The 21,368-nt window shown below is 34.9% G+C and overlaps 1 protein-coding gene and 1 long non-coding RNA gene across 7 annotated transcripts in view; one reads left to right on the top strand and one right to left on the bottom strand.

Annotated features, from left to right (window-relative positions):
- BCKDHB (branched chain keto acid dehydrogenase E1 subunit beta) overlaps nucleotides 1–21,368 on the bottom strand; it is a 293,140-nt gene that overhangs the window by 107,372 nt on the left and 164,400 nt on the right. For 3 of the 5 annotated variants that reach the window (XM_067702709.1, XM_067702708.1, XM_067702712.1), the window contains exon 9: nucleotides 5,308–5,394. The exons of 1 other annotated variant lie outside the window; for it this stretch is intronic. In XM_067702709.1, the coding sequence (XP_067558810.1) occupies nucleotides 5,308–5,394 (87 nt within the window). Of the gene's footprint in view, nucleotides 1–5,307; nucleotides 5,395–6,544; nucleotides 6,610–21,368 lie in introns of all 5 variants that reach the window. One more of the 5 variants, XR_010933848.1, reaches the window with a different exon arrangement.
- Nucleotides 1–21,368, top strand: part of LOC137204802 (uncharacterized) — a 91,362-nt gene that overhangs the window by 41,678 nt on the left and 28,316 nt on the right. The window contains exon 2 of one of the 2 annotated variants that reach the window (XR_010933849.1): nucleotides 9,457–9,759. The exons of the other annotated variant lie outside the window; for it this stretch is intronic. This is a non-coding gene — a long non-coding RNA (uncharacterized lncRNA). Of the gene's footprint in view, nucleotides 1–9,456; nucleotides 9,760–21,368 lie in introns of those variants that run through there. 2 annotated transcript variants of the gene reach the window in all.

The following is a 21,368-nucleotide window of genomic DNA, read 5'->3' on the forward strand; positions in this document are numbered from 1 at the left end:
AGAGAGACATTGAGGGAGACAAGGTGGGGTCAGGGCAAGGGGGAGGACCCACAGAGTGAAACATGGGCTTAACCACAAACAGTGATACAGCACATCTATCCATGATGCATCCCCGGAAAGATTTAGTCTTCGGTTCATATTTATGGCCGTGGAAGCTGTTTACTGAACACTTGACAGGCTTCAGGGCAAAATTCCATTTTAAAAAGATCATCGTGTATCTGAATACTCTACGTTGAACTGCTTTTCTGGTGCTTTGGCTCCATCTAGATAGATGATAGTACACAAGTATGCATTTCCTGATCGCTATTTTCGTTGTTGGCAAATGCTTTGAATCACTAGTAAAATTAAAAAAAAAATTTTAAATAGTAATAATATTATTAAATTGCAGTAAACTATTCACCAAATTACTGCCCTTATAGCTTCCTCTGATGACTCCTACTTTATCAACATGGTAATTTTATTTAAACATATTTTCCACAGTGTAAAAATCTCAAGACCATTTAAGACCTTATCCCTCTTCTTCAGATTGACGTTGGTAAACAGAGTGCTGGTAAATTTGGTGGTAATAATAAGTTTATAAGAAAAAAAATCCTTCTGTATAGTCCTTTCTAACATGAAAGAGTGAGAAAAGCAAAATTCCTTTACTTGATAATTAGGAAAGTTTCCTTTTACGCGATGATTAATGTAAACCCTATAAAACCCTCTCAAACTTTTAGAATATGATTACCTTAAAAATATATGTCTGTATGCACAATTTCTGAGTTCTTATCCTACGAATAGAGACTGCACAGAAAGGATGGAACAATGGTATGGAAATTTACCATACTCTCCAATTGGACTCTTTATTGCAGACTTATTGCTTCCATGTGTTAAAAAAAAAAAAATTCAAACCTTTAAGCCAACCCCAATCCCTAAAATTTTTGGCACTCTTATTAAGCACTGAATCCAGAAAGGAAAAAAAACAACAACAAACATTTTTTGTATTATTATCCCAAGCTTATCAGAGTCAAGATTTAGTTCATCATTATGGGAATGTATTAGAAATTAAAAATAAAGATTGGTTTCTACAAGGCTTAAAGAAAGTACACTGATTAAAGCTACTAAAATGCCAGGAATTATTTGGTCTTAATATTCATAAATAATGCTTATTTTGAATACTTCATTGGAGAATTATAATATAAATTAATTTGGGCAAAATATTTAAATGGATGAGGTTAACATATTCTCTTTTGCACAGTAAAATTTTTGTTTTTTTTTTTTAAGCTATGGTTACATAAAGCTGAGGAATACAAACATCACATCAAACTAAGTCATATAATTTTCCAAAACAACGAAATCTTTGCTCAAACTCCACAGTGAGGTCAATGAATTAGCTAAACTCTGTTGTCTCTGCACTTTTCCACAAATCAAGTTCTTCTCCAAGTTTCGGTATGTGTCAAAGGAGAGAAGGAAAAAGTTCCCTCACCCCAAAGTGAGAACAGATGGGAATGTAAAATTAGATGGGAAGAGACAAGTGAAGCTTTGGATGACTGACCAAGAAATCTTCCCCAGAGGAGAGCCAGATATAACAGACCTCACTCAGCTTGTTCCACCTCCCAGTTTGCTTCCAAATTAATCCAATAGGAATGCAAAGCAGTTCTCAGATTCAGTGGATTGGTTTTGATTTTTCTAAGCATTTTATATAAATTTTATGAAGAAGCTATTGATCAATATAAGTTTACAATGTTATGTGTAATTAATATAGTCTCCTAATCACTTTTGTGATTTTCACTTACTTCAAACTGAGACTAACAATAAATATTTTTTGAAATAATAAAATAAATGGTTTATGAAAAAGAGGCAACGGGCATGAAAATACTTGTGTACACTGAACTCCTTTTATGATAGAAGAGCCATCTGCTATAAATTGAAAAGTTATATAAATAAAATATGAACATATTTTATATTCATTCTTCTCATATTTTATCTGTCTAACTAAAAATAATAAATAGTAAAGCCAGCAATACTTCCCATAGCTAGCAAAAAAAAAAGTTCCTTTACTTGATATTTATTTTATAGAGCATGATATAATTTTTCTATCTAAAAATATCAATTATAAACTTAAAGAAATACTGTCTAAAATGCTGTATTCTCTTCAGGATTTTTAATATGGGAAATAATTTAAAATTTGAGCAAAACAGAAAATGGTACTCTCAGTTTTTAATGTATTAAAACAGTAGTTTTATTGTTAATAATCATTCTCTTAAAATATTGTAATATTAAGAGCAATTTTGTAAGATTAGCCATGAGCTTTCAAAGAGCTATCAAATACCTTCCACAAAACGATGGTTTTGGAGCAGATTGTTTTTGCGTGTGCTTACTTTCACATAAAATTTACATTTGTTGATACAATGAGAGTAACTCAGCATTTTAATCCATAGTGCTCAAACGTATAGATCATTCTCACCCCTAATTTCAAACTTCTTTAGGACAATGAAAAGTTCTCTATGTACCATTTCCCTGCCCTTCCAGAAAATTGCTTTCAAAATCTTAACCCTGCTTTATCTTCTTCAACGTTACAAAGTATACACAACCAAAAAGAAATACAGAAACATGAACCGTTCCAAGTGGTGAAAGCAGCTGCACCTCACACTTAAGTGATTTCAGTTTAAAGAAGCCCAGGCACTTGGATAATTTGATACAGGCCTTCCGTAAAGAAGGTGCTCAATACAGTATGCTGCATTTATTGGAATATGTGCATGAAACAATTACTGAAAAGTAGATTGCATTATTCAGATTACCCTATATTGTATGCAAACATTATTACCAAAAAAGCAAACAAACAAACCAAAAACACAAAACAAAACAAAACACAAACAAGGTGTCTAGCTTTTTTTTTCCTTCCTTGTCAATACATAAAAGCCACACAGGCAAACATTTGGAAATCCAATGTTGATTATATTTTGTTAAAATTCATTTTCCACACTTTCCATTTGTACAAGTAAAATCTGAATTAAGCAAAATCAACTGTGAGCGTTTTGTAATTCTTCCTCATATTAATAAATCTAAATTCTAATTCCTCAAAATACCAAACTAAGACCTCTCTACAAATTTTACATTATTTCCTTAATTTATTTTGTGGTTAGTTGGTTGAAAGATTTAAACATGGAAAACAGAGAACATCTTATAATGAATCCAACTTCTATCTTCCTCATGGGGTGGGGGTAACTTTGAATAAAGAATGCATATGTACATACTCAACATTTACTCAAGACTCCTGTCCTAGTCCCAAATCTTCCACTTAATTTTAAAATCAGGTCAATCACAAGCACTTTGAATGAGAAACACTCATCTGTTAAAGGAATCCAGTTGGTTTGGGTCAGGATTTCTCAGACCTCAGACACCCAGGATCAGTGGGCATATTTTGGGAGTCTGAGTATTATAAGGTGTGGTCTTTGTTTTGGTGTCTTCATATTATGAAAAAAAATATGACCATATTCTGTATAATCTCTTTCACAACCTTAACCACTGATTACTATCATATAATTTCAGGATCTGCTTTTGATACAGTGTTTATGATCTTGATGGTGTAAGCTTTTTATTGTGACTATATTTAACTCATGATATGATGTTCCTCAAACTGGAATTCACAAATGTATTCTTGGAGCCCGAGAGACAATTTTCCTTTGACACGAATCCACATATTATTCAAGACCAGTAGACACTAGGCTAGATAATCTTTCTAATTCTTTTCCAAGCCAAAAAATATGTTACATTCTATGCAGCTTATAGTAATCAATGGAATTCAAATTTTAAAAGCACGTCTAGAGAAAGTGGACTTTAGTTATAATTTCTAATTCCATGTTTATTTACTTTCCTTTTACATTTAAATGCAAGTGAAAGTTTTGAGATAACAATAAGATGACATTCAGTGGGCAAAATGAAACAAAGCTGTCAGATAAAGTTCCATTAGCAACAGCCAGATGGGTTTAGTGGACCACATATTAACTAGGAATCAGAAAATCCCAGTTTCTCTTTACAGTTTGCCTTTGACTTGAAATACCATCTTGGTGTTAGTGATTCATTCTTGCAAGCCCCCCCTTTTTTTTTCTTTACAGGGATACTACATTAGGCTACTCAATGAATAAAATGCACGGTAAATACCAGGTATTCATGTTACACAATGATAAGCAATATGTTTCAAATTGTAGTCTCTATAATAAGGAAGACAACAAATCTACAAAACTCAAGTATTTTCTTAATTTTGTTAGTGAAAAATGTATACCACATGTAAAAACAACAGCATAATTTTTTATCATAATTATGAATTCTTTTGATCTAGTTTTTAAAATATTTATGTTTAAATTTGATTCATCTAATTTTAAAATATTTATAACATTGTCAGTTCATACTTAAAGATATTTTATTGGTAGAAATCATTAGTGCTCATATATCATAATTTTATATCAAGTTTTTAACCATATACTCTTAAAGAAATTTTCAATTTATATGTATCTTAACAATAAAATCATCTTACCACCAGTAAAGAGAAGTAAAATGTTTGCTAGCTGCAAAGATACTCTGAATTTAAAATGCATACAAACTTTCCATTTAAAATATAGTTATTTAATTTTTAATTTAAAAAGTTGGGAAAAATGAAACATTTAAGTCATCTTATTCCCATCTATGATATAAATGTGAATGAAAGTTTTAAGTAAAAATCCTCCATAAAGAGGTTTGCAGAATTTTTTCCTGATATGCAGCATCTTAACTGAACCCTTTTTTAAAAGAAATGTTTTTAAACCATTCCTAAAGTGTCGCCAATAGCATATGATTAATCAGATTAATGAATTAAATTATTGATTGTGAAATTTGTTACTGAATTTAAATTATTGACTTTTGACAGATTCATTTTTTCTAAGGTGAAGGCTGTTTAAATCAATTTTATAAATCAAACGTTTCATGATAAGATTCATCATGATAAGTTTTATTAAAAGAGAAATATCCCATTCAAATTTAAGAGTTTTCTTTTCCTCTTATCCTAGCAAACATAACTGACATTAGTTTACTAAGATTATTTCAAACTTCCTTCTTCCTATTAAGGAATTTTCAGCTTTTAAGATTTCTCTTCTAGAAGATGTAATTAGACCATTATCTAAAGGACAGTGAATTGGAGTCAGACGGGAAAATGTACTTTTCTAAACAGTGCATGCTTTTATATATTGTGATAAGTAATTTTGTTCTTGGAATAGACACATGCAAATGCACAAACGCATAGACACATGCAAATGCACAAACGCTCACATCAGTGCCAAAAAGTTACTCTACCTGAACCGTCGAGCTGATCTCAGAGGCAAAGCCGCCCGTCAAGGGAGCCTCGTGACTAACTAGCAGCCGCCCTGTTTTGATCACAGACTGAAAGAGAAAAGGAAAGTCTGATGTTGAAGAGAATACATATTTTCAAGTATATGATGGTAGTTTTGATTAAGTAATAAAAATAAATTATTTAAATCCAATAAATAATTAAAAATTAGCAATTCAATTTTATGCCAAATAAGCTGTAACTCCCTTTCAGCTGGACTGTTCTTTGATTTTTGCAGTTAAAAAAGTTTTCAGTAGCTAATCCTAGTGCAAAAGAAAAATGAGATTTGTAATTCTATGTATGTCATTAAAAATGCCTTCTATTATATTTTTGTGTTATAAACTGAATGTATTTCACATTTTTGTATCTGAATATCATTTTTTTCCTCATATAGCTCTAAGAATGAAAGTGCCTTTTTGTTCCTTTGGGAGTATATTTGCATATAAATAAATAGTCTTAGGACATTTTTTGTGTGGAGAAGGAAAACACAAAAATAGAGTGTAAAAACTGTAGCAAAGGAAAAGCTCAAGCCACTAGACATTCAAGGAAACCGAGCATGAAGAAATCACCGGGAAAGTAAAAGGGTTACAACTCTTCGTTCAAGTGTATTAAAATATGGTTAACGACCACAACTCCATTTTAAACTAGAAAATGTCACAGAAAATAAGGATGTATTCTCGACACTGGCTTGGTGTGGTTGTTCCCACTGTGCATGACACACTCTGTACAATAATAAATCAAAAAGTATAGCTATGATATCATAGCAGGATGCCAGTGTGGAGGAAGGTAAAAAATATTAAAACCAACAGCAAGTTACTGCTTAAAATATGTTACCCAGTTACCATATTATTACAAAGGAGAAGTCATAATTTCTCCTCTACATTTCTAATAATTTTGTATCACCTTCTTTAAATTCTACATTACTCTTTTAGGAACATGAAATAAAAATCTTCCAAACAGAAAACTTACAGGCAGACCTGGTTTTATTGCCCTTCACTTTACTGTGCTTTGCACATAACTGCAGTTTTTACAAACTGAACCCTGCATTGTAAGATGATGGTTAGCACTTTTTTTTAGCAATAAAGTATTTTTTAAATTAAGATATGTACATTTTTTTAGACATAATGCTATTACACAGACCACAGTATAGTATAAGCATAACTTTCATATGCACTCGGAAGCCAAAAAATTTGTGTGACTCACTTTATTGCAATATTCACTTTATTTTGGAGGTCTGGAACCGAACCCTCAATATTTCCAAGGTATGCCTGTATATAAATTAAAATATTGCTTTCATTCTAGGCAATTAGGGTTTAGAATTTCAAAAGTGTGTAGCAGTTTCAGCCAACAGATGTTAAACTCCAAGATATGGCCAGTAGCCATGACAAAAATAAGTTACCGTATCTACTAAGTGAATAGTGACTTAAGAATATGAAATTTTATGAACACCTTAATGAATGCCATCCCTGCCAATGAAATATGAACCTTGGAATATGTTGGTATTTGAATTTATGACTGTGGTTAATTATGCCAATGTGAAAGTCACAAATTAAATTTCAGTGCACCTGGTTAGAAATATAAAGAGACAAAAATATTCTACAATCATGAAAAAAACAAATGTATTCTCAAAGTATTCCCTAAAAAGATGTCCTGACTTTAAGGATTGCCGATTAAAGAAACAGATTTGACAATCAGAACTTTCTTATAGCTCTGAATCCCAGAACTCTGCCAACATAAGAGCATCTAGGAATGATACAGCCAAAATCCATCCCAGCTAGATGGTACAACCCAGCTAGAAGGGAGAAATGAGAAACAGCTATAAAAATGCTGCTGTTCCCCTCAAACCCCACACAACAGAGTTGGTGCTTTTTCTCTGAACTGAGGCCAATCCAAGATCAAATGACAACCCAATAAGCAACCAAGGCAAATGTTCCAGGCTTCCTCTAGCCTGCAGAATGTAGTGGGGAAACGAAGCACAGATGTACCCAGGACAAAAGCTACCAACCCCTGGAGTCCATGCAACACGATGTGTAAGCAGATAAAATCTGTCAGCAGGAGAAAAGCTAAATAAACCAAGATACAGCAATACAGCAGAGTATTATACAGCCATGAAAAAGATTGAGGCCATGGAACAGTGCCCATGACAAGTTAATTAGTAAAATAAGCAAATTGCAGAATAATATGATCTCATTTTTGTGAAAAACAGACACCAGTAAACATAGCTATATATATTGAGCCAACATGTGTAAATAGTCTGGAAGGATTCATTCCAAACTATTAAAACTTGTTTCTCCTGAAGATTGACAGTGAAGGAATTGTAGGGAAAGAACTTTTGGTTTTGTTTTACTTTAAATGAAAAGTATTTTTATATTACTGAAAATATTCTCAATAAGTCTAAAATAAATAAAAATAAAGGGAAAGCCCTTTTAAATTAATGCTGAAGGTAACAAATACATGTGACATTGCAGTCATAATCTCAAAAAACGTAATTTTTTTGTTATCTTAGGACTAGCTTCAGATACAAGGGAACCCTGAGGTCCCAAACCCCAGCAGCAAAGAGGCACAGTGAAAACATAGGGAATCAGCCACCCCCCCACGCCAGGCTCTGTATGATAGCTGTATGTCGAGATCATATCCAGCTCATCTCTTGACCTTCAAGCTGTTGGACCCCAGACAAAATGGGAAATCAGCTATTGGTATCAAAGAAGGGCAAGTTCTTCAACAGCTCTGCAAGTGTGTTAGGTAAACATGCGAGTTCTTGGATCAGGAACTGTATGCTGACAGTTCTGGAAGGAATTCTGGAAATTTCTAAAATACCAAGAGCTGAAGGGCAGACACAAGATGAGAAGGAATAATGCTATGAGGCTCTTGAAACTGTCAAAGCAAGCAAACCAGTGAGAGAGAGAGGGGACAGCAACACAAGAAGTCACAGAAATAATGATCAAAATCATAAACAACTGCTTGTCACAGGAGCTGCTGTGTGTTACGCTCTGAGCTGAGTATTTTACTTTACTTCATTGAATTGTGAAAGCACCTAAATTTCATTTCTGCTTCTTAAAATCATCTAGTACCTGAAAAGTATTAAAATATATAAAATGAAATTACAGCAAAATTCTGAAAAATGCCTATAGACATAACACTGACAGTTTCAAAGAATTAGCATACATCATGAAAGGCTGAGACTATAATAGAATCCCATGATTTTGTAAGGTATAATACAAATTCAACTTGGTATGTGCTTTTTATCATTCACAATTTCAGTTTACTAAAATTTCTGAAGATAGCTTCTTTTCTATTTTGGAAATTGTTCATATTAACACTTTGTTAATATTATGATAATGAGATCGTTGCAAATATACACAGTTGAAGAGAGTGTTACTCTTTCCATGCTCTGTGATTCAACTAGACATTCTGATTAATCTATGTCTTTTGTCAACTTTAACAGGCATTTCATTTTCATACATTTAGGCACAATGACATCCAACTGCTGGGAAATTTTTCTAGCCAAATTTAGCATTTTGACCTACTTAGAGAGTAAAAATATGGTGCCTTTCAATGGAGATAGCCATTAACCTTTTAAAAATAAATCACTATAGATATAAACGCTAATAAGGATTGAAAATTCCTTTTCTTTAGAAAAAAAGTGATATATCAAGTTTCAAGTTTTCTTCTGAGATAAATGTAATTCACCACTTGAAAAAAAATTTTAAGAGTTTAAACAACTTTTCAGTATGAAAGCTAAACCTATCACAGCCAGGAAAGATCACATAAGGCTGGATTTTCCAGTATCTGCCTCTTCAACTTCCTGCAACTAAGATCTGCTCCAGGATTCTGGACTTACCCAGAGGGAGTAGCGGTGAGTTAGAGCAGCTAATGGCACCAGGGAAAGCTGAACCAGTTCAAGATGAGGACCCATCTCTGTGTCCCCTACCATGAAACAGAACAGCTTTGTTCCCTACAAGGCCTTGAGAAATTTGTCAAGAAAACTTAAAAAACAATTCTGAAAGGCAAGGAGTGAAACAGCCTACGGCTGTTAAGTTGGTGAGCACTGGTCTGCCCTGGATTTCTCCCAGAGATTCTCACTTTCTCACTCTTTCTGTCATCCCCTCCCCAAGGGCATCAGCAACATCGGATTCAAGAGGAGGCATCAAATCTTAATGCTGAACACACGATGACATTGCCAACAACCAACAGGTTGCGACACCCCCATTCTGATGGAAACTTTAAGATACCTTGTTCCTGCTCTGGCCACTTCATGACTTTTCCCCTTAGTCCATCTTCTGCCCAGACATCATTACTAATGGCCATAACGTCAAGTTATCCATGAGGGATACCTAAGCCCAATGCTCAGACCGTGGTAGCCACTCAAGAAAAGTTAACTAGATAAAAATCTATTAAAATAATTTAACTATATTAAACACGCCCTTCTTTAATGTCCTGAAGCTACTGCTTTCTTAGCAAAGTCCTTTTTTTTAATTGAAGTATAGTTGCTATACAACGTTGTGTCAGTTTCAGGTGTACAGCAGAGTGGTCCAGTTATACATACATATATTCAGTTATATATACGTATGTGTGTGTGTGCGTATATATATAAATTCTTTTTCAGATTCTTTTCCCTTAGATGTTATTAAAAACCACTGTGCAAAATCCATTTTTAACATAGTGCAAAAGCGTACTTCAGCACATCCCAGAACAATGTAAATATGAAATAACAGACTCCAAATTGAGGACATTTTAATGGGGCTTTAGCAATAAAATATCTGTGGTAATAGCAGAGTTGCTAAGTTAAACTCCATCAAAACGATTGCACAGATTTTGGCTGCCCAAACGTGGGACACATGTTTTAGTGAATGTAGCCTCTAAAGATTTTAACACAATCCAACCAGGAAAACTGTTAAGCTGTCATTCCAGGAGAAAATGATACAGAAAGGCAGACCATTAAGCTGGCACATGCCTGAAAGTGCAGCACATTCAAAAAGCAGAAGTGTAGTTTTTATCTCTTACTTAAAACCTATGGCAAGATTTTCTTCCTACAAAGTAATTCAACCTGACCAACACCAAGTTCAGTGGCCTATTCTGATGGCTGATAAGATAAAGTAGGAAAGGCAACACTTTGGATAGGCAATTTACAGCCCGTTTAACATTTTCTATCTGAATAAAAGCTAATGAAAAGCAAAAGAAACATCAAAGCTGGCCTTTACCAGTTCCTTTTGAAATCAAATCTGCTTATAAATACATATGAGCGGAAGTAATAGTAAAGTCGTACACCTTTGTTTCATCAATCAAGAGCATGTTCATAACAATTATATAATGTAGAAGCATTAAGGACATGATTTTAATTAGCCTCAAATATTTCTGCAGATAAATTAAGTTTCTGAAATGTTCTCTTGTTTAGTAGCCAAATGCATTTGACACGTTAGCTAGAAAAACTTCACAATTAATCACAAGCTAACAATGTGTTAGAATATGCCTAGCAACTATGATTAGTCAGCATGAGCATCACACACAATCAGATCACTGGCTGATACTCCTCTGGAGAAATACCAACGCTAAAAGAGAAAGAAGAGTCATGAACCCCACAGATGGTTCGGGAAAGTCCATTTTGGCAAGGCTTTTAGTGATGGGGTACAAAGAGTTTGGTATCATAGGAAATTGGTGTAAATGGAGAAAGAGTAAATCCTCAGAGCTTTCTCACCCACGTGGAAAAAGTAGGTAAGGGAGCAAGCAGAACATAAAGAGAACTGAATAAAGTCAACAGAAGAAGAACGAGCAAATCACTCTAACAAAGGCATGAAGTGTTTGGGAAAATTTCAGACATCCTCCCTGGTTCTCTCTTGCCTGAATTATTGGTATAATCAGAGCTGACGAGCCTAGGAAAAACCGCTTTTGCAAAAACTAAAAGCAGACATCTTTCTGAAAGCTACTTCAAAACATGTCAGACAGGGGCTTCCCTGGTGGTGCAGTGGTTGAGAGTCCGCCTGCCGATGCAGGGGACACGGGTTCGTGCCCCGGTCCGGGAAGATCCCACATGCCGCGGAGCGGCTGGGCCCATGAGCCATGGCCACTGAGCCTGCGCGTCCGGAGCCGGTGCTCCGCAAAAGGAGGGGCCACAGCAGTGGGAGGCCCGCGTACCGCAAAAAAAAAAAAAAAAGTCAGACAAACGTGCTTCTGTCAATCAACCTTACCTTCCCAGTTTGTCTCTTCACAGTCCCTGCAGGCTCCAGTCATGTCAGGCTACTCCCTACTCCACGACTGTGACCCAAGCTTACCTGCCTCTGACTTCCTTCCCCAAATTCTGGAGGTTAACCCTAACCCTCACCCCCTCAAGACCCATCTTACACAACTCCTCCCTCCCTGGTCTCCCCAGCTTGGTAGGTTTTCCCTTATTTTAAACCCTATGTTACCCTTTTCCTTCTTTTTCTTATCATATTATATACCTCCTAGCAATCACTTCCTAATAGAATCTGAGGTGGCTGACAAGGCAAGGATATTCTTTGAGTCCTAAAACCAGGGTTCAAAGGCAAGAATCAGGCACATGGTCAAGGCAGCACTCACTGCTATACCTCTTAGGAACACGAGCAATTTACCTTGTAGAAGAGCCCTGAGTACATCTGTCCCATTAGCCCTTCCAACCACACTCAAAACCACATATTCAAAGATGGGGACTCCGTTATCCATATTTGTGTCTACCACAGAACATAGCATATGACAAATATGCATTAAATTGAGCAAATTATGCTCATTTTATTATTTGGGGACACATGCATACATTATTAAACTTAAAAGTTTGAAAAAGTACCTAAGCATCTTTTTGTTTCTTTGTTTGGGGGAGTACTCTTTTTTATGGAGGGTGTGTATCTCTACCTCTATACTGTTTCCTCCAGCAAACTCTAAATCATTCAAGAGCACAAAATTCAGAAAGTATCGAGTATTCTATTCCTAACCATAATACCTAATATATGGTTATAAATGTGGACGCTTAATAAATGTTCTTAATATTGATTTTTGTAAAAAGCATATAGACAGGGCTTCCCTGGTGGCGCAGTGGTTGAGAGTCCGCCTGCCGATGCAGGGCACGCAGGTTCGTGCCCTGGTCCGGGAAGATCCCACATGCCGCAGAGCGGCTGGGCCCGTGAGCCATGGCCGCTGAGCCTGCGCGTCCGGAGCCTGTGCTCCGCAACGGGAGAGGCCAGAACAGTGAGAGGCCCGCGTACCGCTTAAAAAAAAAAAAAAAGCATCTAGACACAGTGATTTAAATGAATCACTAACAAGCTTCCAATTTTCTGATGGCTTGAAGCTGTCAGGAGGGACCAATCATGCTATAAAAAGGGAGTCCTAAAAACTAAGCTCTAATCATCATTCTAGTTCTAACAGAGGACTACCCTGGGCCAGCTCTTTCCATCTATTTTTCCTACTCTAGATTGATTTTAGAATAAGAAGTTAGCAGTACTAAACATGTTTCTGTTTTTATGTAGATCTTTTGTAAATGCATGACTGTAATAAACACACAGAACATTTCCTTTCCTTGGTACTGAACATAAATTTCCTTTCCTTTTGACACGAGTTCATGTTACCATGGTAATAAAGGTATTGTACTGGTAGATGTTTATTAGATATGTAGTGAAACATGGGAAAATATGTAAATAAATATGTCTTAAAAGTTTTTTTCATTTTCCGCATTAGCTTAAACATCATGCGAAGCATAACCACCTACAGGAATCAACATTATTTTTGTGTGTGCCAAAGCAAATTCTCAGAGACTGAGGCAGCCATTTCCCAACTTGTTTTCTGATCTTCATTTTTATCACTGCCCTATCGTTTCTCAGCAGGACTCAAAATATTTCCATAAACTTGTCTCCACTTCAACTCTTATCCATTTCTTTTTATGAAAAGGAGAAATTATAACATGTCATTTGGATATTAATATTATTGACTTCCATGTTGTAGAATTTTATAAAATTGTTGACAAGGACAATTAAAAAGCCAAGCTGTACTTTTGACAATCAGGGTGTTGTATCTCCTACAGCTTCTATTCTTAAAACCATCTTGAGCTCTTCCAGGCTGCTTCTCTGAAGTTTGCAACAGCAGGAAACATTCAGAAGTACCACGTAATTTAACCTTACTATAAATATGCTTATATTTCTATAATAAATGAGAAAGTGGTAGTACAATTGCTATACACACTACTTGGCAAATCCAGAACTTGACCTAGTAGTAAAGACCCCTGGCAGGGCCATTTCACTACATTGATTATTTATTAATTTAGGCAGCTTACCTTCATTCAAGTACTATTCTTTTGTTACCATGATACTGTATATATATTGCATGTTGTGGGAAGAGGCTGATAATTCACAGATGACTCATGTACCTAGTTTAGCACCTAGGTTATGATTATGGGCTGAATGAAAATGCCATGTACAGAATTTTAGTTGTTTCACCATTTTAATCATTTTTAACTACAGTTCTGTGGCATTAAGCACATTGACATGGTAGTACGACCATCACCACCATACGATGCCAGCACTTTTTCATCTTCCCCAACAGAAACTCTGTACCCATTCAACAGTAACTCCCCATTCTTCCCCTCCCCCAGGGCCTGGCAATCACTATTCTACTTCCGTCTCCATGAATTTGTCTCTATCCTAGGAACCTCATCTAAGCACAATCATACAATGCTGTCCTTTTGTGACTGGCTTATTTCACTTAGCATAATGCCTGCAACGGTCATCCGTGTTATAACATGTGTTAAAATTTCCCTCCTTAAAGCTGAATCCTATCCCACTGTATTTATAAACCATACTTTGTTTATCTATTCAGGCTCTCGGGCACTTGGATTATTTCTGTCTTTTGGCTATTGTGAATAATGCTCCTATGAACATGGGTGTACAAATATCTGTTTGAGTCACTGCTTTCATTTATTTTAGGTGTATATATATATATACACCCAGAAGTGGAATTGCTGATCACACTGTAATACTATGTTTAATTTTTTAAGGAATGGCCATACTAGTTTTCATAGCAGTTGTACCATTTTACATTCCCACAACCAATGCACAGGGTTCTCTACATCCTCATCAACACTTGTTTTTTTTAATTTTTTTGATAGTAGCCATCCGAATGGGTATGGGGTGTTATCTCATTGTGGTTTTGATTTACATTTCCCTAATGATTAGTGGTGTTTGTCACTAATTTTTAAAATCTTTTCCTTTTTAATTTTTTAATCAGGCTGTTTGATTTTTATTGTTGATACAAATAGTGTTTTCAAAGTGCTTAATGCATCAAATTCCTTAAATTGGTCCCTCTGGGGACCAGAAATAAAATCTTCTCAGAATATTATATACCCTATGAAAAAATATATCATCAAACTCAACTGTTCACTATGTCTTCTTTTCTGAAAAAGCATTACATCTGGTTTCCTCACCATCCTCCATTTTGAAACAGACACAAGGACATTTTTTCCTAAGATGACTTATGTCACATAGATCCTTTGCCCAACTGATTATGTAAGACAGCACTCCTCTATCAAAAAATCTTCAATGGTAAATCAGCTAATTGGAATCACAAAGATAACTTGTAATCAGTAACAGCACCAGTAATCCCCCGTCCAAAGGAACAACTGAATCTACTTACATACTATAGAAGCTTGGAGTCCATACTCTGCCAATAACTAGAAGACAGACTAATAACTAGAAGACAGACTAATGCCAACTAAGACAGTTTGAAACATTGGTACAAACCAGACAATCACCATCATCATCTTATTTGAGTATTACATGCAATTTCCCAATTAGCTTTTAATCTTATATAAGTTCCAAAGGTCACTGGTTCATGTCAAAAACAACTTACTGAGCCACTCACATGTGCCAATACTGGGGAAACACAGATGAGTTAACCCAGGTCCCTAATATGGGTCCCTAATATGTAATATGGGTTGCCACAATGTCCTAGGGCAAGACATATTCAAGAACGAAAGAAATTAATTTAAAGATTGTTAAGGCAGAATACGGGAATTAAAAATCAAGTTATATTTGGTAAAAACAATTTTTTTATTTTAAATTTCAACACCTAAGGTCTTTTTAAAAATAACATTGAAAAAATGAATTTTTATCTCTTAAAAGAAACCATTACTAATACTCTTTTCCATTCTATTCGTAAGTCTCCATTTGGTAAATTTTTCTCAAGTGTTGACGACAGAGGAAAATACTATGTTTGGCCATCATAGGAGTCTTAAGGGTACAAACTGACATCATACCCTGTGTTCCCAGAATACCGTGAATAAAAAAGTGACCCCAACCAAAACCAAGACTGTCAGACAGTTACATTTTAAACTGCTGTTTTAAGCATGTATCTGGGGTACAATTTTCTCTAAAGCCAGCTGGTTGTCTACCAAGGCAACACTTCTCTAAGGAATGATCAAAAGCATAAACACTGCTACACTTCTGCATCACCATGGATAAATGCTTTTATTCTCTAAAACCTGGTCCAAATCTGTTGGAGTTAATGGACTTTTAGTTCATTACAAAACAAAAATCATGTGTAGTTCATAAGACATATAGTTCATAATAACCAAAGCTTAAAATCTTTTGGTTCTTTTTTATGACTCAAGAAAGTGGTAGAGTAGGGCTTCCCTGGTGGCGCAGTGGTTGACAGTCTGCCTGCCGATGCAGGGGACACGGGTTCGTGCCCCGGTCCGGGAAGATCCCACATGCCGCGGAGCGGCTGGGCCCGTGAGTCATGGCCGCTGGGCCTGCGCGTCCGGAGCCTGTACTCCGCAATGGGAGAGGCCACAACAGTGAGAGGCCCGCGTACCGGGAAAAAAAAAAGTGGTAGAGTAAAACTCATAGGATGTTTCAGCAAAAGTTACACATATATTTTTCAGTATATATAACTAAGATGGTGCAGACAGAAATAAAGTACATAAATGTCATACTTCCATTAAAACCAAGATGATGGGGAGAAATTGTTTATATGACAGGTGGATTTAGGAAAAGAATTCCTTTAGCCGAAATAATATCTGTCTACAAAACATTCATTGATTACTTGATAGAATAGGTGAGGGGCAGAGAGGCATAGAAATCTCTGGGTCAAGAATTATAGTATCAAACTTCATTACTAATGGAATATTCATGAGAAGTTAAGATGCAATAATAATAGTTACCCAGAAATATAATTCAATATTTAAAAATTAATTTAGACTTAAGCTTTATTTTTTTTCAGGGAAAAAACTTTGAAAGTTTCTTTACTTGTAAACTACAAAAATATTAATAATCCACCCCTGTTTGATTTACGATTTTCTATTCTGCAACTTTTTTATTGACAAGAACTCATAAAACAGAGTAAGATGATCATGGCCATTATACCACAGACAGTGAGACATACCTATAATAACCTAGGCTGTAAATGATAAGAGCATTTTTTTGAAGAGTAATCTGAGGAGATTTTATGCCTGTTGACTTACTTTACCATAAGTTGGTCATTTTGCTATATCCTCCAACATCGCTAATCACCAGGGAAATGTAAATCAAAACCACAGTGACATATCACCCACACCTGTCAGAATGACTATCATCAAAAAGAACACAAATAACAAATGTTGAGGAGGATGTGGGAATGTAAAGTGGTGCAGTTCACTGTGGAAAACTGTATGCAGGTTTCTCAAAAAGCTAAAAATAGAACTATCATATGACCCAGCAATTTCACTCTTGGATATATATCCAAAAAACACTAATTTGAAAAGATACATGCACCCCAATGTTCACAGCAGCATTATTTACAATTGCCAAGGTATGGATGCAACCTAAGTGTCCATGAACAGATAAATGGATAAAAAAAGCTGTTTTATACACACACACACACACACACACATATACATACACACACATATGCATACTATGGACTACTACCCAGCCATAAAAAAGAACAAAATTTTGTCGTTTGCAGCAACATGGATGAACTTGGAGAGCATTATGCTAAGTGAAATAAGTCAGACAAAGACAAACACTGTATGATATCACTTATATGTGGAATGTAAAAATACAACAAACTGGTGAATATAACAAAAAAAGAAGACTTGCAGATATAGAGAGCAAATTAGTGGTTAGCAAGCAGGAGGGGGGCAATATAGGGATAGGGGAAGGGGAGGTACAAACTGCTGGTTGTAAGATAGGCTACAAGGATGTATTGCACAACATGGGGAATATAGCTAATATGTTGTAATAACTTTATATGGACTGCAACCTTTAAAAATTATATATAAAAAATAGCAAATAAAAGATAAAAAGAAAAATATTGAAACACTATGTTGTACACCTGAAACTAATACTGTAAATCAACTATACTTCAATTAAAAAAAACTGTAGTATACCCATATAATTAAATACTACTCTACACTAAAAAAGAACTATTGAGTTACACAATAACTTGACTGAATCTCAAAGGCATTAGGCTAAATGAAAGAAACTAGTCTCAAAATATTACATAATGTATGATTCCTTTTATATGACATTCTCAGGAACTCAAAGTTACAGTGACCATGAACAGGTTGGTGGTTTCCACAGATTAGTAGTAGATGTGGCTACGAATTGATAGTCCAAGGACATTTTTTGAAGTGATGGAACTGTTCTGTATCATAAAAATATTGGTGATTACAGGAATCAATACATGTGCTAAAATTCATAAAACTATGCACTAAGACTATAGTCACAAAATGGTTACATAATTAAAAATAAAAGTAAAAATGAACCAAAGAGCAACAAAGATTATTATAAAAGAAAATCATTACTAACCAATGAAAATGTTCCAGTGTTCTAACAATTTTTTAAAATAAGTTTAAAAATAAGAACAAAATGGCACCTCATCCATTAAAGTCACAAAATAATTTAAATTTTAATTCTGGAAGGCTATAGTAAAATCCTTCTTACATTGCCTGGCATAAATCTTTTGAGGGACATTTTGGGAATACATTTATCAAAAGCTAATAATTGTTCAGATTCCTAGAATAAGCAATGTCAGTTCTAGATTTATCTTCAAAAAAGAATACAAAAGATGTAAAATATTGGACATCTGGTTTAAAATGATCATGTGTACAGCCAGTAGACAAGAAAAAAAAAGAAATCCAATATGCAAAGAAAGTAGTAAAACTGTTGCAATTTGCAGATGACATGGCACTGTATATGGGAAATCCCAAAGATGCCACCAAAAAACTATTAGAACCAAAAAAAAAAAAAAAAACTATTAGAACTAATAAATGAATTCAGTAAAATTGTAGGATACAAAATTAAAATATAGAAATCTGTTGTGTTTTTATACACTAACAATAAACTACCAGAAAGAGAAACTAAAACAATCTGATTTACAATTACATCAAAAAGAATAAAATATCTAGGAATAAATCTAACCAAGGAGGTAAAAGAACTGTACTCAGGAAACTATAAGAACTGATGAAGGAAACTGAAGACAGCACAAACAAAGGGAAAGATATACATGCTCATGGATTGGAAGAAGCAATATTGTTAAAATGACCATATCACCCAGGGCAATCTACAGAGTCAATGCAATCCCTATCAAAATACCAATGGCATTTTTCACAGACCTGAAACAAATAATTTAAAATTTGTATAGAAACACAAATGACCCTGAATAGACAAAACAATCTTGAGAAAAAATAACAAAGCCAGAAGTATCACAATCCCTGATTTCAAATTATACCACAAAACTCCACTAATCAAAACAGCATAGTACTGGCACAAAAACAGACACACAGATAAATGAAACAGAATAGAGAGCCCAGAAATAAACCCGTACTTATATAGTCAATTAATCTATGAAAAAGGAGGCAAGAATATTCAATGGAGAAAAGACAGTCTCTTCAGTAAGTGGTACTGGGAAAACTGGACATCTACATGTAAAAGAAACTGGACTACTCTCTCACGCCATACACAAAAATAAACTCAATACCTAAAACTCTTAGAAGAAAATACAGGTAGTATGCTCTTTGACATTGGTCCTAGCAATATTTTTTTGGATATGTCTTCTCAGGCAAGAGAAACAAAAAGCAAAGATCAACAAAATGGTACTACCTCAAACTAAAAAGCTTTTGCACAGCAAAGGAAACTATCAACAGAACAAAAATGCAGCCTACTGAATAGAAGAAGAAATTGGCAAACAATATATCTGATAAGGAGTTGATATTTAAAATAGACAAAGAAAACATATACAACTCAACATCAAAAAAAAACAAACAACCCAATTTAAGAATGGGACTTGAATAGACACTTTTCCAAACAAGACATACAGATGACCAACAGGCACATGAAAAGAGGCTTAACATCACTAATCATCAGAGAAATGCAAATCCAAATCACAATGAGATATCACTTCACACCTGTCAGAATCACTGTTACGTCAAAAAGACAAGAAATAAGTGTTGGCAAGGGTGTGGAGGAAAGGTAATTCTCTTGCAGTGTTGGTGGGAATATAAATCTGTACAGCCACTATGGAAAACAATACGGAGGTTCCTCAAAAAATTTAAAATGTCAATATCATATGACCCAGTAATTCCACTTCTGGGTATTTTTCCAAAGAAAACAAAAACATTAATTCAAAAATATATATGCCTTCCTATGTCTGTTGCAGCATTATTTACAATAGCCAAGATATAGGAGCAACCCAAGTGTCCATCAATAGATGAATGGATAAAGAAGACATGATTAGATAGATAGATAAAATGAAATATTATGCAGCCATAAGAAAAGAATAAAATCTTGCCATCTGTGACAACATGGGTGCACCTAGAGATATTATGCTAAGTGAAAAAGTCAGACAGAGAAAGAGCACGATTTCACTTAAATGGGGAATCTATAAAACAAAACAAATGAGCAAACATAACAACACAGAATCAGACTCATAGATACAGAGAATAAACAAGTGGCTGCCAGAGAGGAGGGGGTGGGGGCAGGTGAGTGAAATAGGTGAGGGAGATTAAGATGTACAAACTTCCAGTTACAAAATAAATGAGTCATGAGGATTTGAAATGTACACCATGGGGAATATAGTCGACAATATTGTAATAACTTTGTATGGTGACAGATGGTAACTAGAGTTATGGTGATTATTTTGAAATGTACAGAAATATCAAATCACCATGTTGTATACCTGGAACTAACATAGTGTTGTAGGTCAATTGTACTTCGATAAAAAATTAACAGATAGATACATACATAAATAAAAATTTAAAATAAACCTAAAAAAAAAAACTGGAAACAACCCAAATGTCCATCAACAGGTGACTGAATTAGCAAGTTACAGTCTATCCATATAATGGACTACTTACTCAGCAACAAAGAGGAATGAAGTGTATGTTGATACATAAATAAAATGAATATCTAAATAATTATATTGAGTTTAAAAAGCCAGAAAAAAAAATAGAGTACCTGGTGCATGATTTCATTTATACAAAATTCTAGAAAATGCAAACTCATCTATAGTGACACAAACAGGTTGCCTAGAGATTGGGGGGTGAAAGGGAAGAGTGATGGACATGCTCACTATCTTGGATTGTGGTGATGGTTTCACAGATGTCTACCTGTCAAAACTTATCAGACTGCACACCTTAACACGTGCCATTCCTCCTATGCCAATTATCCTTCAGTAAAGCTGTGAGTAAAAAAGAAAACCAAAATGTGAAATAAAATTAAATCTTAAAGTATTAAGTAAATACAAACTAAAATAAAAGAAAAGATAATCTTGTGTATTGTTTGTATGTACTGGGTCAAAAAAGTTACTTCTGTTTAAAAGGGCAAAGCACTTTAGACATATTCCATTTAAATGCCTTCCACAACTATTATACGGTGCATACTGTCTAAAACCAGGGACTTCAATAATTTTGTTTCATCTGCCTAACTTCTTCAGGCCCCTGAGTTGATGGCCCCTAGTTTGGAGAGGCAGGGAAGCAAGTAGAGGGCTGACAGCGTAGGAGAAACTCTTCCCCATAAGCAGAGCTCTGGTCCTGAAAGACCAGGCTGGGAGC

This window comes from Pseudorca crassidens, chromosome 13 (assembly GCF_039906515.1).
Source record: "Pseudorca crassidens isolate mPseCra1 chromosome 13, mPseCra1.hap1, whole genome shotgun sequence".
Classification (NCBI taxonomy): Eukaryota; Metazoa; Chordata; class Mammalia; order Artiodactyla; family Delphinidae; genus Pseudorca; species Pseudorca crassidens.